The sequence below is a fragment of the Triturus cristatus genome, chromosome 4_1 (assembly GCF_964204655.1).
Source record: "Triturus cristatus chromosome 4_1, aTriCri1.1, whole genome shotgun sequence".
Taxonomy (NCBI): Eukaryota; Metazoa; Chordata; class Amphibia; order Caudata; family Salamandridae; genus Triturus; species Triturus cristatus.
Genome location: NC_140585.1, coordinates 1,011,489,006 through 1,011,508,959, shown reverse-complemented (window position 1 = coordinate 1,011,508,959; position 19,954 = coordinate 1,011,489,006). Strand labels below are relative to the sequence as shown.

Here is a 19,954-nt window from a genome sequence, read left to right as displayed (position 1 = left end):
CTGTGGGGACAAAACACATACATGCATCCTGACTTGCCCCACTGTTGGCAGTCGCTTTCACAAGGGTTAAGAACCAATGGCTATGGCTCCTGTAGTCACACTTAAAAAATGATATATTTTGCAAACATAAGCATTAGAACAGAGGCATTTTCTGCCTGTATGAAAACGTCAATCATAGTTTTCTTTACAGACAAGAGAAGAGGGGACTCAAAAAAGCAGGTTGGTCAGTGAATATCCCACATGGAGAAGGATAGTCAGCTAATAACAGCAATTCTCTGTGGTATGAGTCTCAGTTTGGCCATTTGACAGTATATCGTCAGGCAGGCCTACACAGAGGGCCTCCAAATATTGGGAGCAAGACCCAAACGGGAGACAAGACACTCACACACCATACATGGCATTAGGGTAAAACCTACTTCATCAAAGAGCAGCGTCCGCCAGTCAGCCTGCACTACCTCCGTCAGTTGGCTGAATCTGAGGCTGAATACAAGGGAGATGCATTGATAAAGAGGCGGACGCCATGTTGGGGCGTGGTTTGCCAGTGTGTGCGCCACCGTGCCATAGTAACATGACGACGCATAGGCACATAGGTGGATGTTGAAGGCAGAGAGCAGGGACCGCTTTTACCAGTAAATATGCTTGCTTGTGAGTGTTTCAGGGAATCATATGCTGGCACGTTTTAAAATCATCCAGCATTGGTAAAGCCAATAGTGGTAGCAGCACAGCACACAAAATACGGACCCACAAATGCCTCTCTGCTCAGAAACGAACATTCAGATATCTATTTTATCAAGATTAGCAAGCACCTGGATGCCTGTGCACTCAAGAGATTATACAGGCATCAACACACTCAGACCAATCATCACACATCTTCCTGTGCATCAGGGAATCGGCCCTAGTAGTTAATTAAAATCTCTCACTACATCAAGGTAGCTGATTTTTGTGAAATCTCCCAAGCTAACAACAAACACTTGAATAGTTGAAGCATGCAATACTTTTGTCTTAGGGCATGTTGAAGTGTAGTTGCCTGTATGGCCAAAGGACACAAATAAACGGGTTATAGGTTGTAAAAAATATTTAGACGCTGTTGATGCTACATGAATAAATATGCTGCCATTATGTGACCCTCATTTCCCACGGATTTGACCAGTGCAACCAATTCCCTATGTTTCAGACAGATGTTTAAGAGACCTTGAGATTTTCCTTTGAATGAGGCGATGGATTTAATGAGGGTCATACAAGCTAAATACCGCCGTTCGGAAGCACAAGCTCTTAGAGTGTCCATGTTTAAGATGAATCCACTAGTAATCACTGCATTATATGGACCCCCTCAAAGACCACACATCTTTTCAAAGCTCTGAACAGTCATAACTTTAAATTCTGCAATCCCATCTGTGTACAAATACTTTATCATGCTCAAAACTAGATTTATTCGCAAATGCACGGCAGGTGTCAAGCGAATTTGAATTGAAAAAAATCACATTCAAGAAGCAGTAGTTTGAAAAAAGACGATTATGTTAATATGATATTTTTCAATATATTTGACAACAATGATTTAACATTTTTCAATAAAATAGTTGCAAATCACAGTTACTTTTACAATGACTATACACTTTTCTTTTAAATCTGTTAATAAAAGGAACTTCTTTTCAGGATGTAGGGTCGTCTGGTTTTGCTCACATGGAGCTGTCGTTTTAGGATATAAGGAGTTTTTCTCTTCATTATCTCTTCTTTTTCGTGGTTTGTGCTGCCTGGATCCAGAAAGTCTTGCTGGAGCAACTGCAAAACATCAAAACCAGGACAAACATAGCTGTAAACATTTTGGAATAACATTTTATTTATTTTGCAAGTACACAGATATATTCACATTTATGCCCGCAGCACTATAGAGCACCAGTATGAATAACATAAATAAGATTGCATTCACAATGTTAACACTTCTCTGAGTTCTTTCCGTCTTAATGTCAGGTCTACTAGCGGGGATGTACATAGGGATCCTCTATAGCTATTCCACGCCTTCCATTTCGTTTCCCACTTTCTAGGGCACCCTCTAATGATGAACACTTCTTTTTCAGCTATCATGCATCTGTCGAGCTCCGGTAACCACACTCGTATGGATGGTGTCCCAGCAGCCCCCCAGTGGCGTGATAGCTCTCGATTGATCAAAGTGAAGCCCAGCGTTACCATCTGCTGCACGATCTCGGTGAGGTCTGTAGCCTCCCATATATTAAGTAGGCCTACCTGAGGCGTGAGGGTAAACGTTTTCCCCAGCGCGGTTTGAAGCTTAGTCGCAGCCCCCTCCCATATCGGTTTGATCGCAGGGCATTCCCAGACCATATGATAGAACGTGGCCTCCTGCCGACATCCCCTGCTACACAGTGAATCTTCCTTGGCCCCTATTCGTGCTAGGACCACCCCTGTCATATAGGACCTGTGGAGAATCCGTAGTTGGATCAATCGGTATCTGAGGGTAATCGCCGCCCATCTAGGAGACATCAATGCTTCCCTCCAGTCCTCTTCCTCAAGGGGTCCTATGTCCTGTTGCCACTTCTCTTGAAACCCCTCGAATGTATCAGGGTGGTTATTGCAAAGCTTTTTATATGTCAGGGAGATGGCCTTCGATTGCAGTTGGCCATCTAGGAGTCTGTCCTCCAGGGGCGAAACGTCTGGAATGGTATGGAAGTTAGTAAACACCATCTGGAGGCCATGCCGAACCTGAAGGTAGCGAAATAGCTCGCTTTGCGCCATATGGCAGGTTCTCTTAAGTTCCTCAAAGCTGGGGATGGCACCTTTTTGTATCAGATCACCGACCATTTGTCGAACCCTGGCTGGAAACAAAGGGTACCGAGTCCTTGGGTTTGCCATAGTGGCGCCGCTTTAGTGAGGGTATTTGCCCATCCCAGGTGAGAGTTCGCTCGGCGCCAAATGCCAACTGTATGGGCCATTGGGCCTATAAATGTCTGTTTCCTGCCCTTGGAATAGAGCGCTCCCAGATACCCTGCACTTCCCGTTTGGTATTTATCTAATATGAACGCCGGGTCGTGGGGCGGTTGGTACATCCAATGGTTTACCACTACCAACTGCGAGGCCCAATAATACAATTTCAGGTCCGGCAGGGCTATACCACCATCGTACCACCCCTTGGCAAGCTTCCTCATCGATATCCTGAGGGCTCCTCCGTTCCATAGTAAAGTACGGATCTCGCCCTCTACCGCCGTAAAATAGGCATCTGGAACTTTGTTGGGGCAGTTTTGAAGGACGTACAGGAAGCGCGGGAGAGCAAGCATTTTAAAGAGGGCAGCTCGGCCCACCAGGGAGAGCGGCAGGGACCGCCAATGCTCGACATCAGATTTCAGCCGGGCCAGTGGGGGGGACCAGATTGTGGTTGTAAAACTGAGCCGGGCTCGCCGTAACATATATTCCCAAGTATCGAAAACCATCTTCTGCCACCTCCAGCTTGCAATCAGCCGGGAGGGGAGGGACCGTCCCATGGAGCATATATAATATGGATTTGGTCCGATTGATGGCGTATCCGGAATACTTACCAAAGTTGGTAAATATATCTAATACCACTCTGATGGACCGATAGGGGGAGACAAGATAGAGTAGGATATCATCTGCGTAGAGTGATATTTTATCTACCAAATCCGGTGCCCATTGCAACCCTCTTGCCATGACATCCCACCGAATCCATGCCGCCAGTCGCTCAAGCATGAGGGAGAATATTAGCGGCGAGAGTGGGCAGCCCTGCCGGGTTCCTCTTTGGAGCCGGAAGGCCCTGGATGTATGATTGTTAACCCGTATTTGACCCCATATGTCTTCATAGAGTAGTCGTACCCACTTTAAAAACTTAGGACCAAACCCGAATCGCACTAGTACCTCAAAGAGATATGGCCACTCCATGGAGTCAAACGCCTTAGAGGCATCTAATGATAGGATCGCTGCATCCTCCTCCAAGAGGAGCTGTAAACATTTTGAAGTACTGTGTTTTAAGTAGACTGTATGTTATCAGCGTGTATGCGAAGTTATTTTCTCAGCTAAACATAAACAGTGCCCAAACTATTGAATCTGGGTAGATTACATACATTTTCATCGCGCAGGACAAATTGTTCCTGTTCAGAAACGGCATTTGCACCCACTACTGGAAATTGTTCATTTTCAACTAGCTGGTTAGTGCAAATTGTCCTTTGCACCGGTAGGCTTGTTTGTGCAAATTCCAGTGCAAGATTGCGCTGGAAAAGTGCAAGTTTACGGCCATGTTTTTTTGCCTCATCCGCACAGAATGCGTCTTATTAGGTCTGCTTTGGTGCAAGATAATTTGATGTATATTTTATGAACATCACTAATATTGTAAAAAGGATCCACTTGCAATATCAGACTGCTACACACTAATTGGTCGCTTGCCAGTTTGTTTTAAAATATGATTTCCACACCCACATACAGAACCAGCCTAATCTTAATTCTCAGTGTAATTGTGTCATGCGGTTTACCCCACATTGGAAAAAAGTTAACTGGGATCAAAAAACTTCCCTTCTTAGGACGTTGAGTAGTATCGACATATAAATAAGTTGAAAGCCTGAATAAGCCTCTCCGTAAGGCTTCCTTAATATGGGTTACCTCCCATTCAGAAAAACAGATGTAGAATTTTAGTTTAACCCCAAATTTAATATAGACTGTTAATATTTAGTAAGACAATTAAATATGCACGTTTAACAAAATATGTATTAAGGGCCAGATTTACATAGCCCTTGTGTGACTCAAGGATTAAAGACTCCCCCTGCCACCTTCCAGACATTGGCGAACAGGATCTTGGCTGGGTTGGAGCAGTTCAGTGGAGCATATCTGGAGGATATAGCTGTATACAGTTTTACATGGGGGGATCACATAAGCCACCTGAGGGAAGTGCTTCAGGCCATGCAGCAGGCAGGCCAAACTATTAAGGCTAGTAAGTGCCAAATAAGGCAGAGTTCTGTTGTGTACCAATGCCACCTTGTAGGCGGAAGGCATGTACACTCTCTCCAGGCCAAAATTCGAACTATTTTGGATTGGACTGATCCTACTGCCGAGATACAGGTCAGGGCATTCCTTTACCTGACTGGGTACCAAAGAAGGTTTGTTCAGAATGATGAGACCATTGAAGCTCCCCTGACAGAACTGATTTCTAAGAAGAGGCCCAAGAAAGGCCCAGAGTGTCAGAAGGTTTTTGAACTCTGAAATCTGCTATGTGTTCAGCACCAGTGTTACTGCCCCTTGACTATACAAAGGAATTTGTGGTTCAGACAGATGCTTTAGAATACGTGATTGGGGCAGTGTTGTCACAGGTGAATAGTGAGGACCTTGATCAGCCAGTTGTCTTCATTAGCATGCAACCTCTTCTCAGAGAGCGGAGGTGGACTGCCATTGAAGGAAAGGCCTTTGCTGTGGTTTGGTCCCTGAAAAAGCTGAGACCATATCTGTTTGGTACACACTTTCATGTTCAAACGGACCACAGACATCTCTTATGGCTCATGCAGATAAGAGGAGAGAATCTGAAGCTATTTAGGTGGTCCATTCCCTACATGGAATGGACTTTACATTGGAACACAGACCTGGGGTTGTCCATGCCAATGCAGATGGACTTTATAGGTTTTCCCACTTAGCTGAGGAGGACTACCAGGGTGTAGGTAAGTGACCCATCACCTTTCGTTTGGGGGGACTATGTTGCTAAGTCATACTGTGTGCCATGTGAACCCCCATTTTTTGCTGACTGGTGCTAGTGGTAACAGACTCTGACTGTTCCTGGGCTCTGTCTAACCAGGCCCAGGGCCAGTGCCATGTTGGAGACACAGTGAAAACACACACATACATGAGGGTACACTATATTTTAGGATACACTTATAACTGGCATGACCTACCCTAGAAGTCCCAAGTACATAATAGGGCAGGGGGATGAAAACTATCTTTAAGTTCCTAGTACATAATAGGGCACAGTAGTTTAGAGGCAAGTAGCCTTTGTTGCACTTGCATCTATGCACTATCAAGAGTTTGAGGTCATTTTAAAAGCAGCAACTCAACGTTGGTGGTAGGAGCACTTAAAAAGTGATAAACTACAATATTTTGGCATTTTATGTCCCTCCCAGGGTCTCTTCTTGTTGTCCCAGGGGTGGCGGTTATGTAATTATAAGGAGGGTCCCTATAAAATATGTTTCATATGCCCTGGGGATAGGGATATTGCACATTTCACTTTCCACATTTTAGTTAAGTGCCTCCCAAAATCGACTTTGGTGTAAGAGCACTGTGGAGTGAAAATCTTCACTATTTCTGCACATTCAGGGCCCCAATGGTCTCCCCTAGGTGTCCTGGGGGTAGGGGGTCCTGTAACTATAACCAGGGGCATTATAAACAATATTTTATATGCCCTGATGATGGGGGAATTGCACATTGCAGTTTCTCCATTGTAGATGCCTAGCACTCATAGCTATCACTAGGAATTAAATAAAATACCATTTAAGGATTTAGGGGAATGGTATTGATAAATCCAACAATATGCTATTGTTGAAATTACCCTAAAATATACAGAATGGAAGTTATAAGACTTTCTTGTGTGTGAGCCAAAATTCAGTCTTCCTGTGGTCTCCTCTGATTGGTCAGAGCTAACAGGATTAGCCTGGCTGCTTCGATGAAGTGATAAGTGTCTCACACAGAGAAAAGTTATCTGTTGGAGAGAGCTCTGCTACACAGGAATGTCAGAGCAAGGGAGAGGGGTCGTAAATCATAAGCTTCCAATGAGAAATAGGACAGGCAATCCCTGGTCCATCTACCCCCCAGCCCCTCTTACCCAGCCAGATAGCAGGCTCAAAGCAAGAATTTTTTCAGATGGTAGGGGAGGAGAGCTATGGAAATGAGTCACACTGGAGGTTGGTTTAACTAGTTCTTGCTCCTTTACTGGGAGTTCAGCCATACTGAATTTTGGAGAAATTGTGCTTTCTGGGAGAAGAGTATGCCACACTGGAGGAAGTGATCATGCTCCGGGGTTTTGTCCTCGACCTCATTGGACTGGAGTGCTGTCCTGCTTGACCCCAGAGAACATTGAATAAATATGTGAGAGGTGCCATGCCTCTCAGTTCCGCTGCTTGAAACTAAGAAAAGAAGGATTGCCAAGCTGGAAACTTGATTTGCAACATCAGGACCTGCATTCTGACTGACTGTGCCTGCTGCATTATCTGGAACTGCAGCCCTTTGGATATACCTTGCTTCAAGAGGAATACATTGTGGACTCCCTGCAAGCTACAGGTTAACAGAGCTCACCTGCATCAAAAAGAAGACGCGCTAGCCCAGGTAGTGCATGCTGCAAACAGTAAGCTCTAGTTCCCAGTTCCTGAGTGTAAGAACGATTGTTGAGCTCTGTTTTAAACATTTTAACTGTTTTTAAAGCCTTTTTATTCCACTTTTACCTCTCTGAGTGTGATTTCCCACTTGAGCCTCATTCGCCTCACCTGGCCGGTACTGAACTCCTCCCCCGCACGCGCTCACAAAGGTCTAGCGACCGTGAGGGTGTCAGCTGCTGCACAGCAGGGCTGATTGGCGGGGAGGAGCCAGGGGTCACGGGGGCACATATAAAGCACGCTGGAGCAGACGCGCTGTCAAAAGAAGACGCGCTAGCCCAGGTAGTGCATGCTGCAAACAGTAAGCTCTAGTTCCCAGTTCCTGAGTACAAGAACGATTGTTGAGCTCTGTTTTAAACATTTTAACTGTTTTTAAAGCCTTTTCATTCCACTTTTACCTCTCTGAGTGTGATTTCTGACTTGAGCCTCATTCGCCTCACCTGGCCGGTACTGAACTCCTCCCCCGCACGTGCTCACAAAGGTCTACCGACCGTGAGGGTGTCAGCTGTTGCACAGCAGGGCTGATTGGCGGGGAGGAGCCAGGGGTCACGGGGGCACATATAAAGCACGCTGGAGCAGACGCGCTGTCAAAAGAAGACGCGCTAGCCCAGGTAGTGCATGCTGCAAACAGTAAGCTCTAGTTCCCAGTTCCTGAGTACAAGAACGATTGTTGAGCTCTGTTTTAAACATTTTAACTGTTTTTAAAGCCTTTTCATTCCACTTTTACCTCTCTGAGTGTGATTTCTGACTTAAGCCTCATTCGCCTCACCTGGCCGGTACTGAACTCTTTCCCCGCACGTGCTCACAAAGGTCTAGCGACCGTGAGGGTGTCAGCTGCTGCACAGCAGGGCTGATTGGCGGGGAGGAGCTAGGGGTCACGGGGGCACATATAAAGCACGCTGGAGCGGACACACAACGGACGCGCACAGCCGTCTGCGCCCGTCTGCGCCCTGACGGGTCCAGGGGCCAAAACCCCTGTCCGACTTCTGTCGTACTCCAGCTCAGAACTAAAATCACTTAATCTGCACCGCTGCCCCTTAAATATCGAGACTACTCTACTATTGCACTCATGAGAGAAGGTCTCCTCCTGCCCACGAAGGATAGAACTCACTCCAAATCCACCCTCATTCAGGGTCGTGCTCCCCCTCTCACGTTCAATTCACTGAAATTAATGGCCCTGAATACGCGCTCCCTTCATAAGCATGCCACCGAAATCTTTACGCTCCTACAAAATGAGGCCCCTGATATCCTCGCCCTGTCTGAAACTTGGTTGGACGAAGAGTCCGGCCCTACCCTACTGGCTGCAATGCCAGATGGCTATGATGCTGTCTGCCGGTAAAAGAGGTAGAGGGGTAGCGTTCCTTTTTAAAAAATACCTGAGCATAGAAAAAGTGTTGGCTGAATCCCTGGCTGGGGCAGATATGCTAACCATCAGGGTCTGCCATCACTCCTCAAGTATTACGATCTCCATGCTCTATCGTCCCCCCAAATGCTCCCCCAACTTTACTGATCTCCTCACCGAATGCATCTCTAACCTCCGGTCACGTTTTCAACATCTCCCGGTAATGGGAGATTTTAACTTTCATTGGGATCAACAACCCAAGGAGGCTCAGGCCCGCCAACTAGAAGAGACTTTCACCAACCTTGGTTTCTCCCAATTAATAACAACCCCCACCCATGTGCTGGGCCACACTCTACACCTGGTTTGGTCAACCGCCCCCTTCATTACACTAAAAGAGGTCACCCCTTGTCCTTGGTCGGACCACTTCTGCATTAACCTGATACTTCCTCTTACCAAACATATAACTCCGCCCCCTGCGGCCTGGAAACGGGTGCGCACCTGGTCAAAAATAGATGGCCCGACACTGTTAAGCGCCCTCCGCGCCCGCCCGCCTAAGAAGCAGGTGCAAGCTGACATTGAAATAGGGACCACTGCCCTTACCGACCGACTTCGTGCAGCCGTCAACACAGTTGCCCCTGAAAAGAGAATAAAAATCTGCAATAAAGGCAAAGGCGCCCCGTGGTTTACGGAAGAACTCAGGACTTCCAAACGCACGCTACGCCACTACGAACAACAATGGCGAAAAAATTATGAACTTCAGGCCCTGACTGATTATAAAGCAAAACTAGCCTCATATAAAAAGGCGCTGCTGTGCAGAAAGGCAGAATTTTACGAAAATAGGATTTCGTCTGCAACCAATAAACAAAAAGAAACGTTCAGAATCCTGAAGGAACTTAGTCAGAAACAATCTCAGTCTACCCCATCCAGCCAGGAACAATGCAATAATTTCCTCGCATATTTCTTCAATAAAATCCAGGATATACTGACTGAGATTGACAACTCCCCCTGTATACCATCACCTTATGCAGAGGATGCCTCATAGGGCTCTAGTACAGATACCCTTTCCTTTTTCCAACCCCTTGACATAGAAACCCTCTGATGCCTGGCCAAAAAGATCAAATCAGGCTCGCCAGCCGATCCTTGCTCTCCTATAATATTCAATCTAGCACTTCCAGAAATTGAGCAGGACATCCTCGCACTCCTAAACTCCTCTCTACGGATGGGGGAGGTTCCATGCTGCTTCAAGGAAGCCAGAATCATCCTCCTTCTCAAAAAACCCGGTGTGGATATTTCGAACATGAAAAATTACCGCCCTATCTCCCAACTCCCCTTTCTTGCTAAAATACTAGAACAGCATGTCCTGCAAAATCTTTCCAGGTTCCTTGAGGATCATCACCTCCTGGGGGACAGGCAAGCCGGCTTCCGAGCTCACCATAGCACAGAATTAGTGATGCTATCAGTACTGGATGATATTAGACGGACTGCCGACATTAAAAAGCCCTGTGTGCTGGTCCTTCTAGACCTATCGGCAGCGTTCGACACGGTCAACAATGCCACTCTCCTGGAAAGATTAGGATCTATAGGAAACAAGGGATCTGTCTTACAATGGATCACCTCTTTCCTGACAAACCACACCCAAAGAATCCAGATGGGTGACTGGGTCTCGGAGAGAGGCTCTTTACCCTGTGGAGTCCCGCAAGGGTCCGCACTCTCACCCCTTCTCTTTAATATCTACCTCAGTCCCCTTATCAAGGCTCTGGCGGCTATGGAGTGTCAGATCTTCAACTATGCAGACGACACCCAAATCATCCTTCACATTGATAACTCCCCTCAAGCACAATCCCGGGCAAAAGAGATCCTACGCTTTACAGTCAACTGGATGACGGCTAACTCTCTTAAAATCAACCCTGGCAAAACCGAAGTCCTTGCCATGACGGATGACCGCAACCCCTGGAACTCCTTGTACTGGCCCCAGGAGTTGGGCGAGGCCCCAGTCCCGATCCCAGTGGTTAAAAGCCTGGGAATTAAAGTGGATGACAAACTCACCCTAGCCAATCAAGTTTCCATGGTATTTGGCACCTGTGTGGGCCTTCTCCGGCTACTCAGGAGGCTCTCCCCCATTCTCTCATTCTCCGCCATGAGAACTATTGTGTCTGCCATTATCTTGGCTCGCCTTGACTACGCCAATTCCTTGTATATCGGACTCCCGGACTCCTTAGTGAGAAAACTCCAGATAATTATGAATGATGCCGCTAGGCTCATTTTTAAACTACCAAGGCACGCGCGAGCCTCAGCCCTTCTACAACGCCTCCACTGGTTGCCCGTAAAACAAAGAGCTAAATTTAAGGGCCTGTGTATCGCCCACAAAGCTATCTATGGCCAAGCCCCCATCTACATCAAGCAAAGACTCACAAATTACGTTCCAGGGCGCACACTTAGGTCCTCCACAGGGAGCCTCCTATACTGCCCAAGGTTCAACTACGTCACCAAAGGAGGAAGGGCCTTCTCCTCCCTCCTCCCCACTCTATGGAACAGGCTGCCTAGCCAACTCCGGGCGGAAAACCGCCTTCTCCCCTTTAGAAAACAACTAAAAACCATCCTGTTCACAGAAGCCTGGGCGTAACTGTAACTGTATTGCTTGGATTCAACGCTACTCTTCTTACAGCGCTTAGAGACCTTTTGGGTATTAAGCGCTCAACAAATCTAAATTACCATAACATAACATAACATCAACTCCAACAAGAGTCTCCTGCCTGGAGTGCATCCAGTGGACTTCTAAAAGTTTTAGTCAGGCGCATTGTGTTAATTGTGGTCCCAAACTTTCAAGGACCATCCTGGAGCTTCCAGACTCTTCAATTGTGTTTTGGACCCTTTGGACCCTCAAGAGGAACTTCAGGAAGAAGTTCCAGAAGTTTGGAGCAACTTTGGTTAAAAAACCTCCATAAGGTGACTAAGTGCTGGAAAGAGCTTATTCTTTAAAAAATCATATCTCTGGTTCACTACATTGGCTGTTTGTTCTTTTGATATCCTTTTAAAGATACAAATATTTCCTATTTTTATAAATGGGTCTTGGATTTTTATTGTGTACTGTGTCCTAATTATTTTCTGAATTTATGTTTTTAAATGCTTTGCATGCCTGTCTCCTAAGTTAAGCCTGTCTGCTTGCTGCCAAACGGCACAGGGTTGAGCATGGGAATAATCTATTGAGACCTTCAGTGAGCCCTAGACTGTGTTAGTGGCTTTGTTGCCATTGGTAGATGTTTATGTACCACTACTAATACCCACTTTCCAACAATTAGATCCTTGCAAAGGTGACATTTTTGCTTTTCTTGCTTTTTTAATCATTAACAGTTTTTCAATTTCTAAAATGTGTTTACGGCTGCAATATTATTGATTTCTCTGTCAGTAAGTTCTAATTAGGGGCAGAGAAATGTTCTTCCAAATGTTAGTCAAGTGAGTGTTGGTCCAGAATGCTGGCGCAGGGTTACATTCAATAACATCAATTATGTGTTGTGTAGTGGTATTTTATGCTATATTGTGATATTGCACCAGTGTTCCCCCAATTTATTTAGCTGAATTCTAGGTTTGTACTTACATTATGATTAGAGCTCCCGGTTTTATGGTATTCATTTTTTTAACATTTTCGTCTGTATATATCCATATTTACTTTTGGGCCATTTTATCTGTATTTATCCATATTTATTTTGTGTTTTGCGTATAAATGAAGGTGTAAAACTGTACATTTCCATTTGTATTTAACTGATAGACGCACACTTATACTTTGATGTCTGTCGTGTTTTAGCTATTTAAGCTGCCAATTATTACATAACAAGACATCCACTGGAAATACTCGCATTATAACACAAATGTATATTGGCACATCCTGTTTTTTAAAGAAATGTCATCCTGTTTTTTTAATTTCGCATGCTGGACATCTGCTCAGCTGTTATGCTATAATTCATTAAAGACAGCACGGAGAGTCACTTAAAAGCAGCACCATTTTCTGTATTTATCTACTTTTAAAAATAAATGCAGACAGAAAACACATTGTTTTCTGTCTGTATTTATAAGGAAAAATCCGTAAAAATGGAAAACAGAGAGCCTTAATTATGATCTTAGGGAGATATAACTACAAGGCCACATAAACCCTCCATGTGTGGCTTTTCACGGCCTTGTAGATATGGAGTCAGGCGAGGCAGCGCAAGTTGCTGCCTTGTCTTACTCTGCACCAAAGAGGTGTACCATGGGTGTTGCTGTGGGTGTTCCCACTCAACACCTATGGAATTTGGCGCTGCACCAGATTTACAATATCAGGTATACCTGGGGCAGTGCCAAAACCTTGTGCTTCCCTAGATCAGGCTTAACAAGGTGCAATGTTGCTCTTATTTTACTCTTTTCACATGTGCTGCATTCTGCAGAACACAGAAAAAGACATAAACGCCTCTAGGATCACCTTTCTGCATAAAAACAATTGTCCCAAAAACACAGACACCCTTGCACCATGGTGCAAGGGTGCTTGCATTGGTGCACAGCTGCAAAATGTGTGCCGGAGCTGGCTGAAAAGACAGGATGTATCTTGTAAATACGGTGCATTCCTGCCCTTTCGAATTGGTGTTGGGCAGCACAACAAAATGATTTGCGGCGTTGCCCTACGCCAATTCTTTGTAAATATGTCCCCATGTCCATGGCCTGCAGCGAGGACCATTGCTTTGTTTTTCTGTCCATGATCACTGTGCTTGTCAAGGCAGTCATGGACAGGACAAAAGAGCATGTAAATATCACAGCTCACTGATAGGCACTTTACAGATACGAAAGGATGAAAGGATGAGTCGACAACTCAGGATTCAAACTTTGGTCTAGTTTGGACACAATTCAGCAGCAGGTGGTGACCCACTGCAGCTATCCTTCTGGTTAAATATTGATACTGGGAGAAACATCCCTACCCTGCAAATCAGTGTAATCTTTTTAACTTTATAAGTAAGTGAATTTTTTTCCATCCTATTATATATTTTCAATTCATGGATCAAAAACAACATCAAAATAATGACACATTTTCAGAGGAGATTTGGTGTCCAAAATTCAACTGGCGTACTTCTTTGTTTACCTCCCAGTACTGCAGTCCCCTGCTGTGGCATATTTTTTGAAGTTGAAATACTGTCAACATGGCTTCCAAGTTAAACCCATCAACAGTGTTTGGAAACTGTTTCCTCATAACGAGCTCCTCGTCTGCTTCCTCTCCTGTTTCCTCTGCTTGACTGTTTCTGCTGTTGATGAGACTGCAGATACTTAGCAGGGTCGTCTTCCAGAAGGGAGCTCCTGCTTTGTTCACCTAAAAAGGCAGAGAGATTACATGAAGATAAGTGATCATGGCACCAGTACCTTTAGCACAGCAGCAGGCTGCTTCTGACTGTCCAGTCATATGTTTCTGATCACGATGAGCAGCTTCACATAGGAGATGCACCGCTGTCTAGCTGCAGCAAAGCTTCCTGGAGCCAGATCATGAACAGTGGTGATGACTCAGCGGTAAGCCGGCTGCTTTTTGCTTTTGAGGTGCCTAAAGTTCATACATATAACTAAAAAATGCTTGAGGCTTCTAGATGCAGAGAAATCCTTTGATTTGGTGAAGTGAATTACTTGAAAACTGCACTTCAGGAAATGCATATTCCATGCCATTTCATCAAACTGACTGAATCTCGGTATCAAACTATATTATGCAAGGGGTGTCAGTCAAATGTTGGTCATCAGTGTGATAAACCTGCAACCCTGTGGACGAGACCTGTAGAAATGTAAGTCGAAAAGCCATTGTGTAATATAACCATGATATTAATTCCTCCTTGGTATGCCATATGTGTTATGACTGTTTTGTCAGAGCAAAACAAGTTATTGAATTTGGAGAAGTGCGCCTCAATGGTGGAGAAGTGTGGCTCAATGATTAGAGCGGCAGACCCTGATGCAGAGGTCTGGCCCGGGACCAGGGTTCAATTCCTCGCCTCGGCGGGTCTTGGGCTCAAAATTCCACGGACCTGATAATTCTCGCCTCGGTACCTATTCCAATCATGGAGTCCCACTCTGCAACTCTGGGCAATAGCTTGCTTAATCTCCACAATGGCCCCCACAATGCTAAGGATGCCTGGCCTCCACCTTGGGGGTGCCCAGGAGTGGACGCCTCACAGGGAAAGCCAGGATGGGTTCCACAGTGTTATTCGTACAAGCGCCTTTAGACCCTTGCGGGTGAGTAGTGCGCTATACAAGTATTAAATTTACATTTTACATTTACATTTACATTTGCTTATTTATTTGGAATTGTCAAACATTATTCATTTTCCACTGCTCCACCTTAAGAAAGTTCAGGAAATGTTCTCAGTGACCAGCTGCTATTGGACAATCATAGATGATGAGCTCCCCCTGTTGGAGGGGCGCCTGTTGGAACTACCCTCTTTTCGGGCACCACTGGCACTGGGTGGGGCATTTAATGTCCCTCTATGTGTGTTAGAAAACATCACTGGCTCATTCAAGCAGACTAGGACACAGAGAGGCTCTTGTGTGAGGGAAGAAATAAAGGTGCTATAGCAGAGTTTGGATTTAGTGGACATCCAAAAGGTGAAATATTCAGAATGTCAGGAATACACACTTTTCATGCACAGCGAAAATACCTTTAAGTTAAAATACATAGCAATGTACTCTACTTTTATCAGCTCAGGCGCCTATGTATGTCCTATTCTGATTAGGAGGCCATATGATCATAAATCCCTTCAAAGCTGGCTGACATCGTAGTTTTAAGATCCTGGCATAGTATTGAGAAGTAAGTGGGTTCTCTCGCTGCTACAGTTTTGGAATTTAAACTGACTAAAGCTTGGAGATGTTTTTGGATGAGGTTGAACCTCCTTTTGCCAAGTCCAAACACATTAAATTGTGAATGGGAATTCTCTTCCTTTACAACTGTATGGAATCGCAATTCCATTCGTTTTTTCCTCTTCTGTCCCCGGGTGGTAGAAACCGCCTAGCATGTTGCACTTCTCTGTCCAACATACCATGGGTTTAGAAAGAAGTAGATTTTACAAGTCTGACGTAACTTGGGTCTTAGAAACAATAGGATTGCGTACAGCATACTAAGAAGCGATACTAGACAATGTATCCACTTCACTGTCTCAAGGTTCCTGATGTATATGTGCGGGCTTATACAGAAGAAGTGGCCTATCTGATGAACTGGGGGATTTCCCTGCTATTATATTTTGATCTCTTCTTAACTGTATTTTATTCTCCAAACGTTTTTTATTGATGGATTTTATTGAGATGTACCATATTGAACTTGTATATTAACTGTAAATTATATTTGGTGACTTTATTGCTTTTGTGGGATGTGTTCAACATGTTCTTTTATGGCCACGAGCTGAAATAAAGATTTTGATGATGAAGTAATTTAAAGATTAAACAATGTTTTCAATAAACTCGGATTTGTAGAGCACGGCTAATCACTTGTGAGGGTATCCAGGCGCTGGTGCTTTTTACATACATAGGAACTCTGTTGGTGCAGAGTGGTGTGGAATGCATTTAAGACCTTTTTCAGAGGAACAGTGATATCGAAAACGGGCAAGAAAAAAGGAGTTAGAGATAAATGTCCTGTAGAGTACGGAAACCCAGTTTAAACAGGCCCAGGACCTGACGGCAATTGATCGTGAGGAGGAAAATGTTATCCTGTTACTAAGAGTGTGTGAAGATGTGCCTCTGCAAAGGCAGCAGATCTCAATGACATCCCAGATGAGATATACCAACTTTTTGGAGCGTAACTTGCCCTTTGGCAATATTTTAAAAATATAGTAAAAATACTCAGGCACATGACCCGTATAGGCCAGAACCCTGACCTGCAAAATCTGTTAAGGTAAGATAGCAAAAGTGCTGCTTTCAATGCAAAAATCGGAATTCCGATCCTGTTTTTTTTTTTTAACTCCAAGCCACCAAAAATGCACTGGTTCTGTCCTCTTATGTTTACAACAAAATGCATTCTGAGAGTTGCAGTACTGATTCACTTCAGTTGCTCCAATTGAATTTATAAACGAAAGAATTGACTTGCAAAAGTCAAAGGGCCCGATTCACAGAACTAACTTAAGACAAAATCCTAAACTTACTACCATTTTCGTATTCACAGAAGACACCTATTCATTTTGGTATTCACAGAAGACACTTACTCACTTCGGTATTCACAGAAGTTAGGAGTCCTAACTTTAGGACTCCTAAATGCCTTCTGTGAATACCGAAAGTCTTAAAATTAGGATTTTTCTCAGTTTAGGAGTCCTAAAGTTAGGACTCCTAACTTTACTACTACTAAACTGAGCAAAATCCTAATTTTAAGACTTTCGGTATTCACAGAAGGCATTTAGGAGTCCTAAAGTTAGGAGTCCTAACTATACTACTACTAAACTGAGAAAAATCCTAATTTTAAGACTTTCGGTATTCACAGAAGGCATTTAGGAGTCCTAAAGTTAGGAGTCCTAACTTTACTACTACTAAATTGAGAAAAATCCTAATTTTAAGACTTTCGGTATTCACAGAAGGCATTTAGGAGTCCTAAAGTTAGGAGTCCTAACTATAGTACTACTAAACTGAGAAAAATCCTAATTTTAAGACTTTCGGTATTCACAGAAGGCATTTAGGAGTCCTAAAGTTAGGACTCCTAACTTCTGTGAATACCGAAATGAGTAAGTGCGTTCTGTGAATACCAAAATGAGTAAGTGCCTTCTGTGAATACCAAAATGATAGTAAGTTTAGAATTTTGTCTTAAGTTAGTTCTGTGAATCGGGCCCCTTGAGTAGAGCATTGCATCCGTGTTAACATGGAATCATTTGGTAACCTTGCTTTTGAATGTGGTGGAGAAGAATTGGCACGAGCTTTGCCCTGATGGGGCACCACATCTATCCTGTAATAAGTGTATCTGAACTCAATTTTACGTTCATTTTAGGAAATCTATACAGTGTGGTTTGTCATTGTTGAAAATGGGTTCCACCCAAGTAGCGTGCCCAAATATTTTGCTTTTTGATCACCTGGTTTTAGACATTTACAGTGGTTGACTCTCACTACCTGAGCCTCCCTCCCATTAATCTCATGATAAAAGGAACTGGCATGTTTATCAACAGTGTACGCATTTTAACCCCTTCGCCGCGGCGGGAATTCCGCCGCGGCGCGGGGGGGTGCGGGGGGGCAGCGCGGCGGGCCTGTGCTCATGACGGAGCCGCTCCGTCATGAGCCACAGTTGAGCTGTGCTCATGACGGAACGGTTCCGTCATGACTCCGCCCATTTGCGTTGTCGCCCCGCACAGGCGGGGAAACAGCGCCGCGCAGGCGGAGCGGCCGCCGACAGGATTGCCATGACGGAACCGTTCCGTCATGAGCACACGGCAACCGTGGCTCATGACGGAACGGTTCCGTCATGAGCAGGGAAGGGGTTAAGATGAGGGCATTGTGAGACAGCTAGGGTAAGCAGCACTGGGCTTATTACATGTGAATATGTGTGCACACATGCGAGCACATGGGTGCTGGCTGCACATCAGGAAACTATAGTTGTTCACACAGGTATTTTGCTTGGGCAAGTTGTAAACTGCAAATCTGACTTATCAAGATACCTCTTTTGAAAGGCTAACCCTTAATTTTAAATATTATTTAGTCACCCATATGTAGACCTTTTTGCTCATAAAGGCAGGGTACAGATATTCACAAGTAGAGCATATAGAAATTAATGGACAGGCCAATCTTTTTATGTGCGGAGTTCTCTGACCTGACTGGTGAGTCTCTGCAGTTGAAAAATTACCATTACCTTGAAGTTTGTGGATAGCAAAAAAATAGTTAACTTACACAAAAGTGTACGTTTACCTTTGTGAATCAGGTCCTATGTATCTGAGGTTTAAGTATCCCCATAGAGTAGCATTAGTAATCTGACAATTTGGACATGAGATAGTAGAGATAATATGATTTTTCATATTATTTCAAGTCTTTTTGTACATTCTTATTAATCCATGGTTAACTCTTAATTTAGTCAAACATATTGCTTTGCCACTAACATTTTACAATATTAAATGAACTACGAATATTGAAACTCTATACAAATCGAGAGTTTCCCTTTTAAATGACATGATTTAATGAGTCTACTGCAATAAATTCCTAGAAATGTAATGCAAAACATAATAAGTCACTTTGGGCCTTATGTAGGTAGCCTTACATTTACCACTTCATAAATACCGAATTTTACCGATTCGGTATTTATGAAGATGGTGAATGCAATGTAGGTAATCAGTCGGTAAAAATTACCGAATCGGAATTGGTCGGTAATTAAGAATCGGTATTTACCGATTCGGTAATGGTAACTGGCTTCCCATTGATTCCTATGGGCCAGGAGGCCCATAGGAATCAATGGGAAGCCAGTTACCATTACCGAATCGGTAAATACCGATTCGGTAATGGGGGGAGCACAATCAAGGGTGGCAGGGTGTCACAGTGACACCCTGTTGCACCCCTGATTCCTGCATGTGTGCACATGTGGCACACATACATGCCCTAAGGGCATGTATGTCTGCCACATTGCACACTTCTAAGGGCCAAATAATGCTTTTTCTAAGACATTCGTCATTTACCACCAACTTTTAGTTGGTGGTAAATAACGAATCCACACTACACCCACACACTCCCCCTACATCCCATTTCAGGATTCGGTATTTACCGAATCGGTAAAATTACCGATTCGGTAATTTTACCGATTCGGTAAATTACCGAATCCTGAAATGTCCCCCCTACATACCAACAGCCTGAATACCGGTCGGTAACGGGATTTTTACCGAAAATCGGCCGTTACCGACCGGTATTGGGCTACCTACATATGGCCCTAAGTGTTTGAAATGTTGAAACAGACATGTTGACATTAAGGGAAGGTCTGCTAGCTTATAGTCAAAGCTTTGCTATCACACATTAGTAAGATCACCGTGCAAACAAGATATTACATTATGGTAGAAACATATTTTGCAAATATTTGAGCATTTCAGAAATTGTGACTGAAAGAACAAGTGGCAGGTGAATAGACAAAGCATGTGATTGATAATGTTTGGTGTCCAAGGTTGCACATATGCACTACAGTTTAAATTGATAAATCTTATAAGACAGAGTCCTCAACTAAACACTAGTAATACTAGAGTCCCTGATTACACTGCCTGACTTCACAGACTGTGGTACTTACTTGGCATGGAGCGATTCTCCCTCTCTGCAG

At 44.2% G+C, this 19,954-nt stretch overlaps 1 protein-coding gene across 2 annotated transcripts in view; it reads right to left on the bottom strand.

Moving 5' to 3' along the window:
• Positions 1 to 1,494: 1,494 nt before the first annotated feature.
• Positions 1,495 to 19,954, bottom strand: part of LOC146855975 (neurotensin/neuromedin N-like) — a 96,516-nt gene continuing 78,056 nt past the window's right edge. The window contains exons 3-4 of one of the 2 annotated variants that reach the window (XM_085650689.1): positions 13,799 to 14,035; positions 1,495 to 1,779 (exon numbers count right to left, since the gene is read on the bottom strand). In XM_085650689.1, the coding sequence (XP_085506815.1) occupies positions 1,630 to 1,779; positions 13,799 to 14,035 (387 nt within the window). In that variant the 3' untranslated portion in view covers positions 1,495 to 1,629. The remainder of the gene's footprint in view (positions 1,780 to 13,798; positions 14,036 to 19,954) is intronic. The other variant, XM_085650690.1, reaches the window with a different exon arrangement.